Here is a 21,665-nt window from a genome sequence, read left to right as displayed (position 1 = left end):
GGAGGGGTCAGAGTTGCTCAACTGAAGTCCTTGGGGCCCAATTTTCTTTAAAGATTTAAATTCATTCTTGGGGGTGGGGTGTGTGCGCGCGCACGCACAGTATAGATGTGGAGGTTAGAGGACAACTTGTCAGGATTCAGATCTCTTCTTCTACCATGTGGATTCTGGGGATCAAACTCAGGGCATCAGGCTTGGCAGCAAACATTTTAACCAAATGAGTCTTATAGTCAGTCCTAGAGGGCTCAGTTCTTCGGAGAGTAAACATTTTCCAGTGGGCTGACCACACCACAGGGGAATGCTCAGTGAGCACCATGCAGAACTCCGTAAGCCTTGGGTCTTGTCTTCAGCAAACTATATAAACATTTGCACTGGGCTTTGACAAGGATGCTAACCACTGTTCACTTCACCTCAGGGCGGCAGCCAAATGCTTGCCCAGCCTTGTAAAGAATGCCGAGCTTCAGAATCTGGGAACTTAAACACTGCAGAGGAGTAACAGCCGCAGTCCTAGCATGCCTGGCGCCTGTCCCTGCTGGACTCTGACTAGCTGGCCTTGAGCAAGGACGTCCTCTCTGAGTCTCAGTTTGTTCTTTGAAAAATGGCCCTGTGGTTTTAAGACGTGAAGGGGAGATGCGGGGTGGCTCACTGGAAGTGGGATTGCCCACATCAACAGTCCCACAGCACGTTGGTGACTCTGTTGTAGAGCCTGGTGTCTGTCTGCATTTGAGACAAGCATAGAAGGCTGGCACATACACAGAACATCTGTTGGCCACCCGAGACACTCACCCCGACAAGAACCATGGAAGTGCTAGGAGGTTCCCCAGACTCACAAGCCTGTTGGGGTAGCGGGGTCAGAGAGTGCTAGCTTAGCCTAGGAAACGGTTGTCTACAGACCAGCATGTGCCCTCAAACCCTGCAGAGGCACAGCCCTACCCAGAAAACAGTGATGCTAGAGCCATCAAAGCCCACATCCTAGATAATGGCACTGGCTCCATGACTGTCCCCTCCTATAGTCCTGCTACTGGGGGTCACCTCCATTCACACTGTGTTACTTTTCTCATTGCTATAATGAAATACCTAACAAAGGTGACTTAAGGAAGGAAGGGTTTGGGTTTGGTCCACAGTTCCTGGTTACAGGCCACCGTGGGGTGGGGAGGGTCATGGTGGCAGGAGTCTGAGAGATAAATGGTGACATTCAGCTCACTTTCTCCTTTGTATTGACACTAGGCCTCCAGCCTAACGGAGGCGCCATGCACAGTAGAGTGTGTCTTCCCATCTCAGTTACCCCAATCTAGTAACTCCCCACAGATACACCCAGAGCACCCTGAGATCCTAGACCCTGTCAAATTGACGACCAGCAGGAACCATAATACACAATTTCTCTAGAGAAGATACAAGCTACCTGCTCATCTGCCAGCTACCCCAAATCTAACCCACAGCACCAGAGACCCCAGCCAGACCCTACCAGTCAGCCTTCCCCAGACTCCAGAGACCCCAGGCCAGATCCTACTAGTCAGCCTTCCCCAGACCCCAGAGACCCTAGGCCAGAGCCTACCAGTCAGCCTTCCCCAGATCCCAACCCACAGGAATTGAAAGACCAGGATGGGCTTGCTGCTGTTTTGTGGTTAGATTTTGGAATGGTATGTTGCATGTGTAACTGTCTCCATTCTGTGACCAAAATCCTCAAAGAAACAATGAAAAGAAGGGCTTATCTGGGGTCTGGTTAGGAGGTTTGATGGAACAGCCTCATCCTCACGTGAAGACAGGAGGGTGGGTCAGTGTCTATCCACATGATGGCAGACCAGGAGGCAGAGCAGCCAGCCAGAGATAGGGGAGGATATGATCTTCAAAGGTCCACCCTCTGTGACCAACATCTCCCAATCAGATCCCACCTCCTAAAGGTTCACCAGTTGAAGAAAGCATCCAAGACATGAGCCTCTGGAAGATGGTTCAGGTTTACACACTCACACACAACACACAGAAGAGCATAGGGTGACCACGTGTCATGAGAATATCTTCCATGGGAAGACATACACAAAGATCCATCATCTTCTTATAATGCCTCAATAACAGAGTATAAACCATCAAGCCCCCACCATGAGGACCCACTAAGTTTAGTGGGCTTACTTACAGAGCATGGCAATCAGGCTACTTACAGAAGCATGGGCAACCCCAAAGTGGCAACCCCACCAACAGGGAGGACAACTTCCCTATAGCTGCACAGACGGGGCCCACTCCATCTAGCATCTATATCATCTAGCATCACCCAAGTCCATGTCACCCAAGTCACCTACTGTCCAGGTATAAGAGAGAGCAGCTGGACTCCCAGGTGAAGAAGGTCCAATGACCTCCCAACCTCCTCCTCCACAGTTAACGGGCAGGATATCAGGGGTCCCTTGCAAGGAGTCACAACTGCTCTGACACTCAGAAAACAGCACTCTCCATACCACACCTGACCACTAACATCTTTTTTCCAAGTCAGTTATTCATAGGGATCTCTTTCTCTCCTCAACACGTTCTAATTTGGGTGATAAATTACATGGTCACTTGTCATCAGGCTAAGCCATTCCCCTCACAACCCAGAATGATAGAATACAAGACACACCTTGAACACAGAGTCCAAAATGTTGATGTTCTCGGGTCTGCCTATGTGGTGAGTCCACATGGGGAGCCTAGGCTCCCTCATAGATCACTCCTGTAGGTACTGGCAACTTCAGAGCTGGAAAATGTATCACCCAGTCTCCACCATGCAACCTCAGATGTCTTTCAGCATTCTGCTATTCCAAAAATGAGCTCTGATTCCTTGAACTCTGGGTGTGAGGCAGGAGGGGGCAAAAGGGAAGAGGGTGATGAGAAAGGGCAATGGGAATGAATATGATCCATGCATGCTTGTGTGCATGTGTAGAAATGCCATAATAGAAAACACAATTAGGCAAGCAATATGCACTCATAAAGTTTAAATAAAAATTTCAAAGCAAAAGCCAGACATGACTGCTCACATCTGTCACCTCCAGACTCTGAAGTCTGAGGCAAGAAAGTTACAAGTTCAAGGCCAGCCTGGACTGTAGATGGAAGTTTGGGTCCTGTCTGGTCCCACAGCCATTCAGTCCCAAATAAACACACAGAAGCTGTTATAACTGTTTTGCCTGTTGCTCAGGCTTATTACTAACTAGCTCTTATAACTTAAATCAAGCCATAATTCTTCTCTATGTTTAGCCACATGGCTTAGTACCTTTTCTCAGTAAAGCATCCTATCTTGCTTCCTCTGCCTCTGGCTTACAACTGCATCTCTGCCTTTCCTCTTCCCAGAATTCTCCTAGTCTGGTCACCATGCTTATACTTCCTGCCTAGCTACTGGCCAATCAGTGTTTTATTAAATCAGTATGAGTGACAAAACTTTACAGTGTACAAGAGCATTACCTCACAGCACTGAACTATAAGAGTTGACTCAGTCTCTAAAAAAAGGTCTTCTTAGCCGGGCGATGGTGGCGCACGCCTTTAATCCCAGCACTCGGGAGGCAGAGGCAGGCGGATCTCTGTGAGTTCGAGACCAGCCAGGTCTACAGAACTAGTTCCAGGACAGGCTCCAAAAGCCACAGAGAAACCCTGTCTTGAAAAACCAAAAAATAAAAAAAAGGTCTTCTTCCACTCACCACCACACATGCATGACCAACAGAACACTCGCACATAAACCCAGAGTCCTCTTCCCTTTGAATTGCAGTACCTGAGCCTAGCCCATAGAAAAACACTGGAATTGCTGCAGACACTCACAATAAAGTGTGTGTATGTGAGAGGGAGAGACAGAAGACACAGACAAGAGAACAATGCCACCCAGGGATGGCATCCTCCACCAAACCACCTGGTAGGGGAGCCTTAGAGTCCATAAAACTACCATCTAATATGGGCATGGTGGCACATGCTTTTAATTCCAGCACTTGGGAGGCAAAGGCAGGCGGATCTCTGTGAGTTTGAGGCCAGCCTGGTCTATAGAGTGAGTTCCAAGACAGCCAAGGCTACACAGAGAAACACTATCTCAAAAAAACAAAACAAAAAAACTGCCATCTAATCCCACCTCTGCTCTGTGAGCCATCTACCCAAATACCCAGAGCCTCCTTCCCCTAACACTAATAGGAAACTTGCCCTTCTTATAGAACTGTCATTTAAAAAGCATCACTCTCACTTGTAGAAAGCACGTAGCACCTCGCCTGGCACAGCAGCACTCAGTAAACGGTATATCTCTCCTGAAGGACTGTAGGTTCACTAGAACACGCACTTATCTTATCTAGACAGATGTTTTATCAGAACAGTGTGGCACAGGATGGGGCCTCTTGCTCCCAGATGTGACTTGTGGGGACATATAGGAGAGCATATATGAGACCTTAAAGCCGCCTCCACGGCGACACATTTTCTCCAACAAGACCACACCTCTTAATAGCGCCACTCCCTTTGGGGATCATTTTCTTTCAAACCACCACATAATACAAAAGTCAAAAAGACAAGACCCATGGAGATGAGAGTGTCGAGAGAAGGTACCCACCTTGCTTGCCTGTGTTCAGCTCTTGGTCAAATGTGTCCATGCTCCACTTGCATGTCTGGTACCTACAAAAACCAGAAAGAGCATTGGATCCCTAGAACTAGTGTTACAGATGGTTGTGAGCCACCATGCAGACACTAGGAACCAAGCCAGGGCTCCAACTGCTGAGCCATCTCACCAGCCCCAAATGTCCCTTCTTAGGAGACACCTTTCCTTCTACCTCAGCCGCCCTCTCACATCAAGCGGAACACCCCAAGGGGATGGAGCACACACCTCTCAGTTGCTGGAAGAAACCCTGATGGAGTAGGTGGAGGTCTCTCGCCAGCCATGTGAACTTGGGTTAATGCCCCTCTCTAAACTTCTTTTGGTCATGAGTAAAATTTATATTAAAATACTGTAATCAATGCTGGATGTGGCGGCACACGCCTTTGAAGCCAGCACTGGGGAGGCTGAGGCAGGTGGATCTCTGTGAGTAGGAGACTATATTGGTCTACATAGCAAATTCTGGGCTAGCCAGAGATACATGGAGACTCTGCCTAAAATAAATAAATAAATACTGTAATCTTGAGAATTGAAAATGTGGGACTTTGTCACATAAATCACTGTGCTATCCTTAGCCATTATGGGCCATACTCAATTATCCAAGGAGACTCTGTGCCTTTCCAAACTAGAGACTGTGAAAATCCTTAGAGAAAAAGGCTCCAGTTCCCAACTTCACACTTTCTGACAAGAATGTAAACTTTGGGCAGGGTAATGGTGACACATGTCTTTACTCCCAGCACTCAGAGGCACTCAGATCTCTGAGTTCGATGCCATCCTGTTCTACAAAGTGAGTTCCAGGACAGCACAGAGAAACTGTCTTAAAAAAAAATGCAAACTTCATTTTGAGACTGGGTCTCATATAGTCCAATTTGGCCTTGAACTTCAGGCTGAAAATTACTTGATCTTGGGCTTTTTTTGTTTTTTTTTTTTTTTTCTGAGACCTTAGTCATCTGGTCCTCCTACTTCCCCAGATGCTGAGATTACAGGTATGTGCCTACGTGCCTGGCTTACACAGAACTGGGGATTGAACCCAGGGCCTTGAGCATGACAAGCAAGCTCTCTACCAACAGAACCACACCCCCAGCGAAGAACGTGGGGGCTTATTTGTTTTGTCTTACTTCCTGTCTCTAAAAGCAGTTCTAAAGGTCTTAGGTCTACAAAGCACTTCTTGGGCACACTGTAAAACAGTGCCACTGCACAAGAGGGATACAAAACTGCAGCCACAGAGTCTGGAGGGGGAGGCAGGGCCACTTGTAAGAGAACATGCTCCAGGGTAAGCTGAGGAGGCAGGAACCTCCACATCCTCCATCTGGAGAGCAGAACATCTGGGCCAGAATATACATGTCTCCTTATATCTTAGGGCACATATCAATTTTCTATTGATTTGGGGGCTTGCTATAGAGTCCAGGCAGGCATCAGATTTGCAACAATCCTGCCTCAGGTTCTCAGGTGCAGGGAGTTCAAGGTCAGCCCAGGGAATTTAGTGAGACCCCGTTTCAAATTTTTTCAAAAGGTTTTATTGTCGGTGAGATGCATCAGTTTTCAAAGCAAGTGCCTTTTCTCAGAACCCTCTCCAGCTTCACCAGCTCCTCTCTGGCATCATGATCCTCCTGCCTCCATTTTAGTAGAGGGGTCCCAGGATATGCTACCACTCCTGGCCAGGAACCACCTCTTAAAGACATAGACACAGGACAGGCCCAAGGCAGTGACAGTGACCCTTCAGGGCAGAAAGAACAGCAAGTGTAGAACCTGCTGAGAGGGAAATGAGAGAAGGCCATGGTGGCCAGAGCAGAGTGGGTACAGAACAGTAGACAACCAAGTGAGAAGGCAGCCAGAATGTCAGGCCACGGGAAGGTAGTCTACTTTATGGTATGCTTCCCCAGAAAGGTGCTAGCTGTGTGGGAAAACCTTTGACCATGTTGAGGAGCAATCCACTGGCGGGCAGGGAATGAACAGATCAAGCTATGAGGGGAGATGGTACAATGAGGGGAGTTAGCACAAAAGATGTGGCTGAAATTAGAATAGACAGGCTAGTCACGAACGGTGGGAAAACAAAAGGACCCAGCAGGATTCACCAAATCCCGGGAATAAAAAATTGGGAAAACTGGAAGAGAAACTCATTGGTAATTTAAGGAAATGGGTCCCCTCCCCAACATGCTCATTTTCAGCACATTTAGAGGACAAATCACCTGACCCAGTTCATCCAAGTAGCGTCCACGGTATGACTAGAAAGTGGAACGGACTTCAGACAACTATTTATTTTGTCTTATTAGCTACCATTTTCAGTTTACATAAAAGGAAAACAGGCCCTAAGATGCGAAGACTGTACAGCCAGACATGGATGAACCTGGACACATGTGTCTAAGAACAGATGTGGTCTCTAATAAAGGAGATCTGCTGGGAAGCTAAAAGGAAACCTGGACAGCTAGGCAGACGGACCGGCTTTAACTAAAAGCTCATCCTTTGTGTCTCTGTTCAGGTTTCGTAATTGCCTAGCACTCTACAGCTGCACAGGGCAGAAGCCAAGAGGACGCACTGAGTCGCGCCCTCTGAATCGTAATTATCAATTAAAACGCAGACTCCTGGGCTGCAGTTTGGATAGTCCCGGCTCGAATATCAATTTACGGAAGTGGGAAAACCTAAACCTGCTTTTGTTTTACTTTTAATTAGCAACCAGAAATCTCCGTTGAATAATGAGGTTTGAGATCTGTGCAACGGAGGTCTGAGCTCTGGCGGCCACCCAGAAATTCTGGGAGCCTGGACCACGCCGGTCACTTGCCGCCCCTCACCCGGGGTTGGTGCCACAGGAAAACAGCACAGATAACGCGCTGGGCCGCCCTCCTGGTCAAGTCCAACCCGACCAACAACCAGACCGGAGCCGGCGGGAGCCGCGAGGTATTGTGGGAGGCAAAAGGGCGAGACTCCGCGAAGCATTGTGGGACACCGCGGGGCTGACTCCGGCTCCCTGCCCCAGCTTCCTCTCGCACGGCGCGCGGCCACGTTTCAGTTCTGAGTCGTTCTGGGCGTCCCCAGATGCCGCTGACGTAATCACCCGCACTCCGTGTCGGGCATCTCAGAGGATGACAAGGAAATTAAGCGAAGAACCGTGACACACTTCCGGTTGGGTCTTCGCTTTACGGCTCGACGTTTTTCCGCTAAGAAGGAAGTGGTGGAGCCGTTTACGACCGCACTGGTCGCGCTTTACGGCGCCGGCCCCTGCGCGCGCCACTGGCCTCCTGTCTTGGTTCCTCCGAGTCCCGAGGATCTCGGAGTCTCTTCCCGTGCCATCTGTCGCCATCCGGGCCCGCAGAGCCCATTGCAGGTGAGCGCCTTGTTTCGTAGAGCTCCGCGGACCTCGCGGGCCAGCCTGGCCTAGGCCAGGCTCTGGGGGGCCTCCCGGAAGAGCCTGCCTTTACGACCTCTCCTGCCGTCGCTGCCCCTCCGCTGGGCGGGGCGGGAACCGGTCTGGGGTGGTCCCGGACGCGACCCCGTTAGTGTAGGACAGCGGACGCGGTGTGGGCTCCCTCAGCCGGTGATCGGCCCAGAGCCGTGGGGAGTTAAACGATTTTTTTTTCTGCTCCGACATGGACGACTGAGAGGAGTAGGCTCACAACCCGGTCTGAAACGGAACCTGGAGTTAGCTCATGGCTCCGTCTGTAATGTCCACGGTGATCCGCACCGTGCTGTGGCCAATACAGCTGTTACCTCGTTCCAGTTTTCCCGTTCCAATTACTTTGTGGTTCACATGTGCAGAAGCCAGAGGACTCCAAGTCCCTGCCCGTCCAGGGAGACGATGCATGTCAAGCCTTGAACTTGTGACAACTAAAACTTCCAGTTGCTTTTGAGACAGTATTGTGGGTATGGCTTAGAGCATCCGACTGTCAGGCTGTCACCTGACGACAGCATAGCCTAAAGAGGGCCGGGCTGAGGCAGACAGCCCTGGAAACTGTTTAGAGATGACGGGAAGATGGACTACTTAAGTAAGAGCCATCTGTGTTTCTCCAAGTGGCGGTATGAGGGAGCACAGAACCGACACATGCTGGGGGCTCTTATTTCATGTGAACAGTTAGAAAGCCGCCCCCCTTCCCCATGTCCTCTTCCTACAGCTTAGCATAAGTTCACATATGGGAATGACACCCCCGAGTTTATTCCTTGTTGCTGTCACCTAAATATCTTGAGCTTCCCTGAAGCAGAGCAAGGGGAAGAGATTACTAACCTCTCTGGACATTGTTACAGTTCTTTTTCTTTCCTCCCCCAAGACAGGGTTTCTCTGTGTAGCCCTGGCTGTCCTGGAACTCACTCTGTAAACTAGGCTGGCCTGGAACTCACAGAGGTCCGCCTGCCTCTGCCTCCCGAGTGCTAGGGTTAAAGGCGTGCACCACCACTGCCTGGCTATGTCAGACAGTTCTTGTGGGTGATCCATGTATGGTTTGTTTGGTTTGGTTTGGTTTTTGGTGGGAAGTGTCCAGAAAACCCCTGAATTATATAGCTATTGGTTTTTACTTTTCTAAAATGACCTGTTGCATTCTACAGACTGAGATTCCAAAGCTACACTGCCTGGGTTCCAATTTTGAATCATCCAGCATTACAGCGTTTATTTCACTGTACCTTTCTATCTTTACCCAGAAAGTGGGGACAGAGCTGGCTTGGCCCCACGGGGTGGTTAGAAGGGTTTAATGAGCTTGCGTGCTGTAAGAAGCGAGAATGGTGCCCTGGTACTCGTGTTTGCAATTGACCCTTGGCAAATTTTGCATTCATCCCACCGGCCCTTGCCCTGCTGGTTTTGCTCTGAAGTTTATGGTGAACTCCATCACCTAGCACTGCTCCTGACTGTCTGCACACATGGTACAGGGTTTGTGCTGGTGGAAAATGGGAAGAAACAGAAAGGAAAGTCAAATTCCGGGTCTACTCAAGGGGCTCGAGATTCGGTGGTTTTAGTCCTTTTTTTTTTTTTTTTAATTTTGTTGCTGTGTGTGTGTGAGAGAGAGAGTGAGAGAGTGTGTGTGTATGTGTGTGTGTGTGTGTGTGTGTGCAGGCACATGCATACCTTGGCATTCAGAGGAGCACATTTGGGAGGAGTCAGCTCTCTCCTTCCTCTTTGGCTCCACCTTTACCTTCTCTGCTGGTCAGTGTATTTGTGTGTCTGACTAGTAACTGTGTGGCATGGTCACTAATACAATGGCAATGGTCCTATGATACAGACTGCCCTTTACTTTAGAGCCTGGACTTAAGAGAAGTTGAGTGCTTCGGTGAAGGTGTTTGAGGGAACTTTTACCATATGTCATGAATCTAAGACACCTATATCTTATGTTATACTGAGAAAAAAGATGTGACATCCCATCGAGTATAAGGCTCGGCGTCATTTCAATGATATTCGCCAAAAAAGAGCATGTCCAGGAATTAATGCGACATGAAATGTCACTGGTGTCGGGAATGTTCTGAGTTTTAAGTGTTCTTAGGTCAGTTTACAAGAAAACCCTGTCCCTGCTGCTCCAGAGCCCAGGACTCTGCTTCATGTGTACCTCTGTGACGCAGCTCCAGTGGCAGGTAGGATGTTTGGGACTTGGTGGCCTTTCTTCGTAAAGCTGCTCACGGTGCTTGTTTTTTAAGGTTTTAGAAGATGGCGAAATTCATGACTCCTGTGATCCAGGACAACCCCTCAGGCTGGGGTCCCTGTGCCGTTCCTGAGCAGTTTCGGGATATGCCCTATCAGCCCTTCAGCAAAGGAGATCGGCTGGGGAAGGTATTGGGTCCCTTCAGCTGGGACAGCTGCTCCAGAGCTCCCATTTCCTTTTTACTCTCTTTGTGGCTGTGCTTCCTTTGGGGACACTGGCTAAGGAAGGCCTCGACTCCAGAGTGAGTCTGAGGCAGTGCTGATGCCTTTTTCCCTCAGTCTCCCTTACTATCTGGGGTCTGTGGCTCAGCAGAAGCCTGCTCACCTGACCTGTTCTCTTCCTTTTCTTTTATTGCACAGGTTGCCGACTGGACAGGGGCCACATACCAGGACAAGAGGTACACAAGTAAGTGTTCCTCAGTGGGCTACCCACATCTAGGCCTTGGGAAGATTGTTGCTTTGTTCAGTAAGCTGCACACGAAAGCTTTTTAGAAAGGCACAGAAATGCTAATGGTGATGGTAGTTATTGGGGATATATTCTGGAGTGTGTGCATTAACCATGGTTTTGGAAATAGTCCCTGAAAGTAAATTGTTAAAATTATTGTGGGGTGACAAACCAGACTCCTCTAAAAATATGTTAAGTGTGCTGCCATTTGCATTCTTTTTTTTTTTTTAATTTATTTATTATGTATACATATTCTGTCTGCGTGTATGTCTGCAGGCCAGAAGAGGGCACCAGACCTCATTACAGATGGTTGTGAGCCACCATGTGGTTGCTGGGAATTGAACTCAGGACCTTTGGAAGAGCAGGCAATGCTCTTAACCACTGAGCCATCTCTCCAGCCCTGCCATTTGCATTCTATTGCTTGGGACTTCCTGAAGCAATCATTCAGTGGACTCTAGGTTTTGGGCCCTGATTTTAAGGTTTTGGTAAAGGAACGAGCTTTTCATGGGGCCAGTTAGATGGTTGGGAGTGGCAGCCTGGAATACTAAGTTAAGGTGGATGAGGTCAGAAAGAAAATATATCATGGTCGATGGCAGTGTCCATGGCTCTGGGTGATGGAAATGGTGCAGCTCAGAGTCTTACATGACCAGGCAGAGGTGAACTGGGTCAGCTTGAGATCTTGGGCTCTCTTGGTAACTTCTTTAGACTCAAGCTCTTAAAACTTAAATGTGTGTATGAATCACCTGGGATTGTATTTAAATACAGGTTCTCATCTGTCAGGTCTGGGCAGGGCCCGTGAGTCTGCACACCTCACAAGCGCCTGACCAGTGCTACGGGTCCCAAAACCACACTTCTGAGAGCAGGCTCAGGACTGTCATGCACATGAGCGGTCTGTAGGGAGCACTAAGCACACGCTGTCACCTTTACCTGCAGACAAGTACTCCTCTCAGTTTGGTGGGGGGAGTCAGTATGCATATTTCCATGAGGAGGACGAGACAAGCTTCCAGCTGGTGGACACGGCACGCACACAGAAGACTGCCTACCAACGGAACCGGATGCGATTCGCACAGGTAGGCCACAGGCCTGAGCACCTTGGATCTCCTACTGTGAGAATTTCTGCTGTTCAGCAACCTTATCTTGGGAATACCAATGAGACAGGAAAGGCTTGCAGGCCTCTGGCCTAGCCCAAGTGGCAGTATAGTGACCAATTGTATCAGGATGAGTTGTCCAAGGATATGTTGAAGGAATTTAGATTTCTGCTTACAGTGGGTCAGACATCACACAGCCATGCTGGGAACCTATTTCCTTGCTTAATTGCAGCATGCAGGCTTTGTTAATTAGATGGTTTGGTTGGGTGCTACATAAAGATGCAAACTTAGCAACTGTAGGAAAACAAGTAAACCCACATTGCTGGAAATGAGTTCAAGCTAATGCAAATACTGTAGATGTTATAGAGACGTGGAACATGGGACTTCACACACCAAACTTGCTCTCAAGATATTAATAAGCTATGACTCTAAGAGGTTAATATGGGTCTCTTCCTGCTCCCCAGCGGAACCTCCGCAGAGACAAAGACCGCCGGAACATGGTACAGTTCAATCTACAGACACTGCCCAAGAGTGCCAAGCAGAAAGAGAGGTGAGCAGCCCTTCCTACCAGGATAAAGTTGTGTTCCCAAATGGGTTGTATTCAAAAATTACAGAGCCTGGGCAGGGATTGGCTGTCTTTCACTATTGGAAAAAGAAACCAAAACCTCTTAGCCTGTTGCTGTCCAAGGCAGGGTCATGGCAGGCAGGCGGGAGGTGACTGAGGTAGACATTTATGCTAAAACAAACAACAGGTAGAATTGAAGTGACTCTGGCCTCTGTAGGTTCTGGGTGCCTAGTTCCAGGCAGCACCGTGTACACGCACAGTGTCCTGTGGGTTCTTGGGGCTGAGCACAGCAGTCACCACACCCTAGCCAGGATTGCCAATAACTGGGCTAAATGCGCCCCTACAGTTGCTGGGGGAGGGGGTGTACTGTGCCCCTGCTCTCATCCCCAGTGTGCACCAACACGATCTCTTTGTCTCTAAGCCACCATTTTCAATCCTGGTAGCAGCCAGGAAGGACACAGCGATTCAGCCAGAAGAAGCTGTTGAAAGCATGGCATTCTGTTTGTCTTTTCAGAGAACGAATTCGCTTGCAGAAAAAATTCCAGAAGCAATTTGGAGTGCGGCAGAAGTGGGACCAGAAGTCACAGGTAGTGTGTTTGTGCCAGAATTCTGTTGGGACTTGGGTGGGTTTCTTTTTCTTCTTATCCTTAGAAACAAAAGTCATGCGGTGTAGTTGCGAGGTCCCTAGTGTACTCAGTTTCTCCTGGCAGCTTTAGACCTGCATCACTCTTACAAAGAGTCTTTGTGCCCTTAGGCATGTCCCGTCCTCCCCAGTCCCCGCCAGCACTGCTTTTTGCTCTCTTTTCTCTGATCTGTGTATTTCATGTAAATGGAATCAAAATCTGTGCCTTTTATTTAGTGTGGCATTTTTAACATCTGTCCCCTGCTGTACAGTCTTTTCATTTTTCCTTTGCATCTGTTTAGGATTCCAGGCACCCTCAAAGAGACCAAGATTTGTGGATGTTGACTTCCTCTTGCATAAAATGTTGTAGCAATGCATATATCTTATGTGCATCCTCTCGTGGACTTTAACTCACCTCTGAGTTATTTGTACCAGTTGAAATCTTTTGATCTCAAGTGATCCTCCTGCCTCAACTGCCCAGTAGTTGGGACTTTAAGCATGCTGAGCATGTTTGGAATGTTTTCAGTTCACACGTGACTCTGGGATATAGAACCCATGGGTATAAAACCTGCAGATATGGAGAACTGACTGTATCTATTCCTTATTGCCACATAGCATTTCTTTGTGTGGATTGCCACATTTCTGTCAGCCACTCGCTGTTCCACTTTGGCACCATTAGGAATAACATTACCACCTTTGTAGGAGATGAGGAGACATGAGCAACAGTGGAGGCCGGGCTAGGAGTATAGCCCAGCAGTGAAGTGGCTGCCTTGCATTCACAAAAATTTGGGTTCAGTCCCCAGTGTTGCAAGGGGAGAAATGATGTTAAAATTATGGAAGTTATTACTTTGGTGGATTTGGTACTTGTATCTGAAATATGTAGTTGATACCCTGAGAAGTCCATGTTGAGTCCTGATCCCTTCAGTGAGCTTCCACACTCACAGATACCGTCTTAAAAAAAAAAAAAAAAAAAAAAAACAGCCAGGACTACACACGCCTTTAATCCCAGCACTCAGGAGGCAGAGGCAAGCAAATCTCTGAATTTGAGGCCAGCCTGGTCTACAGAATGAGTTCCAGGACAGCCAAGACTACGCAGAGAAACCCTGCCTCTCAAAACAACAACCAGAAAAACCCCAGCCAGGACCGTAATGATTAAATAAAAGCCCTTCCACCGGGCAGTGGTAGTGCACACCTTTAATTCCAGCACTCTCAGGAGGCAGAGGCAGGTGGATCTCTATGAGTTCAAGGCCAGCCCGATACAGAGCTAGTTCCAGGACAGCCAGAGCTGTTACAGAGAGAAACCCTGCCTCAGTCAATCATTGCTCTTCCTTTGTTGACCTCTCTTGCTTCTTGTGTTGGGTATGAATGTCTTTCCCTTTGTTTTCTCTCCAGAAACCCCGAGACTCTTCAGTTGAAGTTCGCAGTGACTGGGAGGTGAAAGAGGAGATGGACTTCCCTCAGCTGATGAAGATGCGCTACTTGGAAGTGTCCGAGCCTCAAGACATGTGAGTAGCTTCTTCACTGTCGCCCCCCCACATTCACGCATATGGATCAGCTGGAATTGATGTCTCCTTAAGCCCTAGCAGCTCCAGATCTACATAAGACTAGTGGGTGTGTTTTTGAAAAATCAAGGCCCACAAAAACACGCATGAAGTTTATTAAAAGTCCCAGTTTCTCTTGACTCTTGGTATCTGCACAGGCTAGTCTCTAAGCTCTTTGGGCAGAAGAAGCATGACAGATATCCAGGAGACTCCATTTTGTGCAGAGGCATGGAGCTAAGGCGGTGGGGAGCCAGAGCTTCAGGCAGGAGGTCCACTAACAGGCACCTTCCCAGAGGAGGGTAGCTAGGAAAGGTGTGCTTCTCCTAGGGAGCTAGGAGGACGGGAAGCGCTGCCATTGACAATCTGCCTCCTTTCCAAGAGTACTTCCATCTCTTTCATACATGGTAGACTTCTGGGTGACGTTTCTTTCTAAGACAGGGCACTCATGAGTAACTGAGTCTTAACACAAACTTGCCATCCTCCTGCCTCTGCCTCCCTAATGCTCAGATTACAGGTGTGCACGACTGTGCCCTGCAGATAGGATTTCTGATTCTACAACATAAAAGAGGAATGGGGAAGATCTCCAATTTTCCCTCTTCCCTCAGAGAGTGCTGTGGCGCGCTGGAGTACTATGACAAAGCCTTTGACCGCATCACCACGCGGAGTGAGAAGCCTCTGCGGAGCATCAAGCGCATCTTCCACACCGTCACCACCACAGATGACCCTGTCATCCGGAAGGTGTGCACCCTCTGCCCACTTTTAGGAATGTTGCTGAGACCCCAGAAAGAACAGTCTGTGAGATAAGCAGGTGTCCCTCGGTAGTCACAGAACGTGATTCAGGACAACCCCGTGGATACCAAAACTCATGGCTGCTTCAAAATGAATGATGTGACATAGCAGTCTTCCTTCTCAAACCCCTAAGACACTGGCTACTACTGTATAAGCAGGTGTCACACCGTTGTTCGGGAACCTGACAGAGAGAGGTGCACGTATTGATAGGCACAATCTCCATCCCCACCCCAAACGTGGTGGGTTAACTGGTGAAGACCTTACAAATATAACTGACTGTATGTTCACAGTCCGGCCCTTAGACAAGGTCATTCTGGAGCTGACTTAGAATTTGGTGGGAGGGGAGGCTTGTTGCTGGGTAGACTTAACTGTGTTGAGCAGAGGCATGTTCTGACCCCAGCTCTACCAGGTACTCTTTATTACACTGGAGCCTTAGCTTTCTCACCTGGAAGCTGGTAGTGAGCAGAGCATGGTGTGTGCTCCCACCACAGCCCACCACAGTGCCTGAGCAGCCATGCCGCCAGTTTGCTGCAGCCTTCTTGGGTGACTAGGGAGTCTTTTCCCTTCCTTGTGACCTCAGCGTCCTCACTTCACTCTCTGTCTCTCTCCCTCCTTGCAGCTGGCAAAAACGCAGGGCAATGTGTTTGCCACTGACGCCATCCTGGCCACGCTGATGAGCTGCACCCGCTCTGTGTACTCCTGGGACATTGTTGTGCAGAGAGTTGGGTCTAAACTCTTCTTTGACAAGAGGGACAACTCTGATTTCGGTGAGCAGCCTGTCTGGAGAGCAGCTCAGGGGCATGGGTATTATTGGTCCCTTATAATTGCTTAGTCCTGAGGATGGGTTGTGTGTCAGTCCTTCCCATGCTCCTGGAGTCCAGGAAAGAGACCACTTCAGCTCAGTGCTCCGTGGGCTTCGACTGTCTGAGTCCTCACATGGCCGCTGTGGCTGTTCACTTGCATAGAACTTTCCTGGCTTTTTTTTTTTTCACTTCTGCATTTATATGCTATAAAGAAAGTATGTAAGCATATATTTGTGACATACACACACATATATATACACACACACCATTAATGAATCACTCTCAAACTGACAATATGGAAACAAAGCCATCTGATTCTGTTTGAGTCTTGAGCCTCGTTTGTTAAAATGCCAACAGACACATCTCTTGAGGAATCCAGAAAGAATGAGAAGGAATGGCTTTCTTACTACTGTGACTGGTGGTGTTAGGTCGGATGGAAGGTTATTCAAGAGCCACCCTCCCTTCCCGCACATGCCACACATACACTGGGAAGGGAGAGACCCCTATCAGCAGAACACAGTTCTTTGCAGATGGGCTCCTGTGATCCAGGTCTCTACATCTCCCCATGCTCTTTGCACACTGCCAGTAACTCTTAGCTGCGTGAACAGGTGACCATCCATGCTTGGGATTTTACAGACCTCCTGACTGTGAGTGAGACAGCCAATGAACCCCCTCAAGATGAAGGCAATTCCTTCAACTCACCCCGCAACCTGGCCATGGAGGCCACCTACATCAACCACAACTTCTCCCAGCAATGCCTGAGAATGGTGAGCACACAGAAGCCAGTGGCCCCAGCTTGCTAGTTTAGGTGGTTTAGGAGGCTGCTACTGAGCCTTTACTTTGCAGTAGACTGTGGTGTGAGGCTGGCCAGGCATGGCCTCTCCTGGTAGCAGAGCACCCAAACCACTAACAGGTCTATGTGCTTATGCATATTTTCTTCCTACAAAGTTACAATATTAATAATGCTTGTCTCACACAGGTGAGCTGTGGAAATGCCTTTGACTAAAATGCCATTTTTGCCTTGAGAATGTGATATTGAACCAGTTGTCCACCTTTTACTGTGATGAAGGAGGAAGTAGGAAGGGCATTACCGTCCTGTTAGCCACCTGCCTGTGATGAAGAAGGAGGGGGCGGGGAAGCGCACTCAGTGGGATGTGCTGGGCTTAGTCCTTAGTAAAAGTGAGCCCGGACTCTGAAGGACATAAAGCAGTGCTGGGTCTGCTGACTTGAAATCAACATGTCTCCTGAAAGCTTTGTCACTTCCGCAGGGGAGAGAAAGATACAATTTCCCCAACCCAAACCCATTTGTGGAGGACGACATGGATAAGAATGAGATCGCCTCCGTTGCTTACCGGTATGTCAGCTCTGATGGGGGTATGGCCACATTGGAGCACAGACCTGGCCTGTGCTATCTGGGGTGGTCCATCCAAAGCAGCAGATCTTTTTTTTTTTTTTTTAAATATTTATTTATTTATTTATTATGTATACAATATTCTGTTGTGTGTATGCCTGCAGGCCAGAAGAGGGCACCAGACCTCTTTACAGATGGTTGTAAGCCACCATGTGGTTGCTGGGAATTGAACTCAGAACCTTTGGAAGAGCAGGCGATGCTCTTAACCACTGAGCCATCTCTCCAGCCCAAAGCAGCAGATCTTAAAAGAGAACGAATCTTGGTTTTTTTGTAGTTACCGCAGGTGGAAACTTGGAGAGGACATCGACCTTATCGTCCGCTGTGAACATGATGGCGTCATGACTGGAGCCAATGGGGAAGTGTCCTTCATCAACATCAAGACTCTCAATGAGTGGGACTCCAGGGTGAGGCACATCACAGCTGTTCCCTGTCTGTAGTGGGGTTGGCTGGAGTAAGCTGACCATCCTTTAAGTGTTCACAGAGCTATTGGAGGGGTGGGGGGCACAGGGATATCTTGAGTTTCTTCATCCCCATTAAGTCCCTGCCAACAGAGAGAACAGTCTAAGAAGGTTTCTGCTTCTCACACCTTCTGTCTTCGGGTACTTTTGTCTGTTCATTCTGGCCACCCATCGGCTCCTGCTCTCTGTGCATCTTGACCTTGTCTTGGGAAGCCCAGTCACTCTCTCTCTGACCTCTCTCTATACTCAGCCTCACTGCCATCCTGTGATCCCTTTGTCCAGCTCTGTCACTGCTTACCTCAAAAGATGGCAGTTCTCAACCTGTGCCTCATGACACCTGGGGGGGGGGGTGTCATATATCAGGTATCTGCATAACAATTCATGATAGTAGTGAAGTAGTAATTTTGTGGTTGGGGTCATCACAGCATGAGGAACTGTATTTAAGGGTCACAGCATTAGGAAGATTGAGAACCTCTGCTCTAAGAGCTGGAGCTGGACAAAACGTTAGTGCACACACTCTTTCCTCTCTGCATTGTCCACCAGGACAGTCAGGTCAGGCGTCATTCTTTCTCCCTGCCTTTATGTGTGGCCCTCTGTTGAGTGAAGGGCAGGGCTGTTGCTTCTGTACAGGAGAATACTGGTAAGGACAACTCTGGGGTTGAGCCAGCCTGTGATGATTAGCTGCCATCAAAATGTGACTCTGAGAGCCATTCTCTTCTGGGGCCAGTGGCCTTCTCCTAGACTTCTACTGTGGCATCTGTCTTTCCTCGTGTTTGTACTGTTCTGAAACATCCCTGCCCTGCTCACAAGTGACACTTACCCCAGTAGAGCCTTAGGGTAAATCCCCCATGTCCAAACACATGGGAAGAACCTCACCTACAACTGGAGTTTGTAGGCAGACATCCAGCAGGTTGTAGATTCATTCTCTGTTCAGGGGTCATTGGTGGCAGTGACGTCCCTAGAACTGAGTGTTCCAGAAGAATGTCTGCCTGAAGCTCACTCTGGGTGTTCAGAAGTCCTTGTAGTGTAGAGCTGAGAGGTTCCTTGTCAGCGCTCAGATACTCCTTCCCCCAGAGTCCATTATCTTACTCCATTCGGGAATCTTCTAAGGCACTCTTTGTTCCCCAGGGCTCTTCAGTGTCATTGAGCTCTCTCAGGGCTATAGCAATGTTTCCAAGTTTTTGTTTGTTTTTTTAAAGATTTATAAATTTATTATGTATAGTGCTATGCCTGCATGTATACCTGCAAGCCTGAAGAGGGCGCCAGATCTCATTACAGAAGGTTGTGAGCCACCATGTGGTTGCTGGTAATAATAGAACTCAGAACATCTACAGCAGGCAGTGCTCTTAATGCTGAGCCATCTCTACAGCTCACGTTTTCAAATTTCAAGGGAAACACAGAATCTGTCAGATACTAATCTTGGAATGGACCAAGAAAGTTTAATGGGAACCTCCCTGCCCTATGACCTTGGACTGCCCCACTCCCCACATCTGGATATCTTCACATATTAAGCATCAGGTGCTGGGCTCCTGCCCTCAGCCCCACCAGAGGCTCTCCCACTTACTTGCCCCTCCGATCCCACCCTCCCTTCTCTGCATGTTCACCGTGACACAGTGTGAAGCCCCTTGTCACTGTGGTTTACCATGTCTGTCATCACCCTCTGGTTGAGTGGCTACACACAAAGATTTCTCTCTTGAATGATAATCAGTCTACTTCTAACTCAGGCTTATTCTTTGCTCCCTAGTGGGTCCCTGTCTTCCAGAGGAGGCCCTGGGGCCTGGTGTGGGGGTGTCCCCTCACCCAATAACCAGCTTTCCTTCTGCAGCATTGTAATGGCGTTGACTGGCGGCAGAAGTTGGACTCTCAGCGCGGAGCTGTCATCGCCACTGAGCTGAAGAACAACAGTTACAAGTTGGCCCGCTGGACCTGCTGTGCTCTGCTGGCCGGATCTGAGTACTTGAAGCTCGGGTGAGACTCTTGTGCCAGTGCTGGGGCAAAGGCTGCTCACTGGGAAAAGCAGCAGGCCTGGCATTAACATGGTACTGACACTTTACCCCAGGCATTGCCATCTCTGTTCTGCCCAGTGTGAGCACCCATCCTCCTCTCCCACAGGTATGTGTCCCGGTACCATGTAAAAGACTCCTCACGCCATGTCATCCTGGGCACCCAGCAGTTTAAGCCCAATGAGTTTGCCAGCCAGATCAACCTGAGCGTAGAGAACGCCTGGGGCATCCTACGCTGCGTCATTGACATCTGCATGAAGCTGGAGGAGGGCAAGTACCTCATCCTCAAGGACCCCAACAAGCAGGTCATCCGAGTCTACAGCTTGCCTGATGGCACCTTCAGCTCTGAGGAGGACGAAGAAGATGAGGAAGAGGAAGAGGAGGAAGAAGAAGGTGGGCAGAGCAGGCCTTTGAAGCCTGGGTCATCTGAGGGTTGGTGAGGGAGCCAAGCTAGTGCCAATTTCACCTTGGCAGCACATTGAGAGTTTTCTGGCACTTCATGTGGGTTGATACTCCCAGTCACCAAAGGAGATTGAGGAGAACATCTGGAGGAGGCCCTGGGCAGCTGTGGAGAGGCAGGCCGTGGGTCAGTTACATGACTGCAAAGCCTCACTGGTGGCTACAGAACATTGCTCGACCCTAGAATGATCAGGAGGGCTCAGCAAAAAGGATGCCTTTAACACTCAGGTTCCTCAGAGGTCCAGTGGGAAGGACACTGCATCACATGGTGGGGCTCACTTCTCTTAACGTTTTTTTCTTTCAGAGGAAGAAACTTAAATGAGTCGTCTTGGTGCCCGTGTGTGTTCCACCCAGCAGGGCAGCGTGTCTGTGATTCCTGCTCTCTGAGGCAGATAGAATAAAGAATAATAAGTGTTTGGTTTCTTTCCTTCGTCCTCTGCTTCCATTGTTATCTGTAGGTCTTCCTTCTCCCAGCAGCCCCTGGGAGAGGGAGACCAGGACCAGCAGTTTCTGGAGCTTCCTGGCTTCCGTTAGTTTGCATCAGTGCTGGAAGATGAAGGCCTCATTTTGCCATGGCTTACTGTCTCCAAGAGCAGGGTGGGGTGGGGTGGTGGCCCAACCCTTCTTGAAGAAGACAGCTTCAAAGTCTGCTTGGTGGCAATCCTAATGGTTTACAAGGCTGGCTTGGGCTGGAGAAAGAGTCTCAAACCAGCCTGCACAAAGCCATGTGTCACATAAGAACTGCATGACTTCCCCGAGAGTGCTGTTAGGATCGCTTTAGTAATTGCCCCCAAGCTTTCCATGAATGCCTCACCTGCCCCTTCAGAACTGGAATGTGGGTGGAAGCAGAGCTTTGGGGTTGGGATTGCCTTCCTGGAGATGCAGGCTACATCAACATGATTGAACCTTAAGAATCTAGCAGAGGATGTTGGGCTTTATCATTCTGGGCATTTCCGGAAGTTTTGCTGTAGCCCAGGGAAGTCTCTCATTTGCACCATCCCTGGCGACAAGTTTTTAATGTGGGGTGCAAAGAAAGTAGTGTGTGCTTGGCCTGAGCCACCAGCTAGAGTCCCTGTGTGTTCATCAGAAGCTCCCCTGGCTGTGCCCTGGTCGTGGGGAACTAATTCTCTGTGGCCTCAGTCTGGCTTGGGGGTGGGTCTTGGCCAGCATCATTTCCGTCACCAAACCAACCTTCAGGTTCTAGTTTCCTCCTCCGGTGCCCACCCATCCTCTCCAGAGTAGCACGTTCTGCCTTATTTTTGGTGAGGTGCCTTGTCTAGCCAGGACAGCTCTA

The 21,665-nt window shown here is 49.0% G+C and overlaps 1 protein-coding gene and 1 long non-coding RNA gene across 2 annotated transcripts in view; one reads left to right on the top strand and one right to left on the bottom strand.

Moving 5' to 3' along the window:
* Positions 1-7,535, bottom strand: part of LOC121461074 — a 61,509-nt gene extending 53,974 nt beyond the window's left edge. The window contains exons 1-2 of the long non-coding RNA XR_005976152.1: positions 7,363-7,535; positions 4,535-4,596 (exon numbers count right to left, since the gene is read on the bottom strand). This is a non-coding gene — a long non-coding RNA (uncharacterized LOC121461074). The remainder of the gene's footprint in view (positions 1-4,534; positions 4,597-7,362) is intronic.
* Positions 7,536-7,741: 206 nt separating this feature from the next.
* Positions 7,742-20,794, top strand: Eif3d (eukaryotic translation initiation factor 3 subunit D). The gene is made up of 15 exons (XM_041672256.1): positions 7,742-7,895; positions 10,184-10,316; positions 10,548-10,593; positions 11,566-11,702; positions 12,185-12,270; positions 12,800-12,872; positions 14,300-14,412; positions 15,054-15,186; positions 15,857-16,004; positions 16,677-16,807; positions 17,309-17,394; positions 17,726-17,855; positions 19,735-19,877; positions 20,022-20,305; positions 20,676-20,794. Exons 2-15 carry the CDS (start codon positions 10,194-10,196, stop codon positions 20,687-20,689), a joined length of 1,647 nt encoding a protein of 548 aa, XP_041528190.1. The 5' UTR covers positions 7,742-7,895; positions 10,184-10,193; the 3' UTR covers positions 20,690-20,794.
* The last annotated feature ends 871 nt before the right edge of the window (positions 20,795-21,665 follow it).

The sequence above is a fragment of the Microtus oregoni genome, unplaced genomic scaffold (assembly GCF_018167655.1).
Source record: "Microtus oregoni isolate MIOR12 unplaced genomic scaffold, Mior012 000022F_ref0000154, whole genome shotgun sequence".
NCBI classification, from domain to species: Eukaryota; Metazoa; Chordata; class Mammalia; order Rodentia; family Cricetidae; genus Microtus; species Microtus oregoni.
Note: the sequence above shows the minus strand (reverse complement) of the source record. Positions and strands in the feature narration are given on the sequence as shown.

Bases quoted from the DNA above. Each gene is read 5' to 3' on its own strand.
- Eif3d (XM_041672256.1), top strand. From the start codon at position 10,194: ATGGCGAAATTCATGACTCCTGTGATCCAGGACAACCCCTCAGGCTGG. The intron at 15,187-15,856 runs GTGTGCACCCTC...CCCTCCTTGCAG, and splicing joins ATGACCCTGTCATCCGGAAG to CTGGCAAAAACGCAGGGCAA. The intron at 17,856-19,734 runs GTGAGGCACATC...TTCCTTCTGCAG, and splicing joins TCAATGAGTGGGACTCCAGG to CATTGTAATGGCGTTGACTG.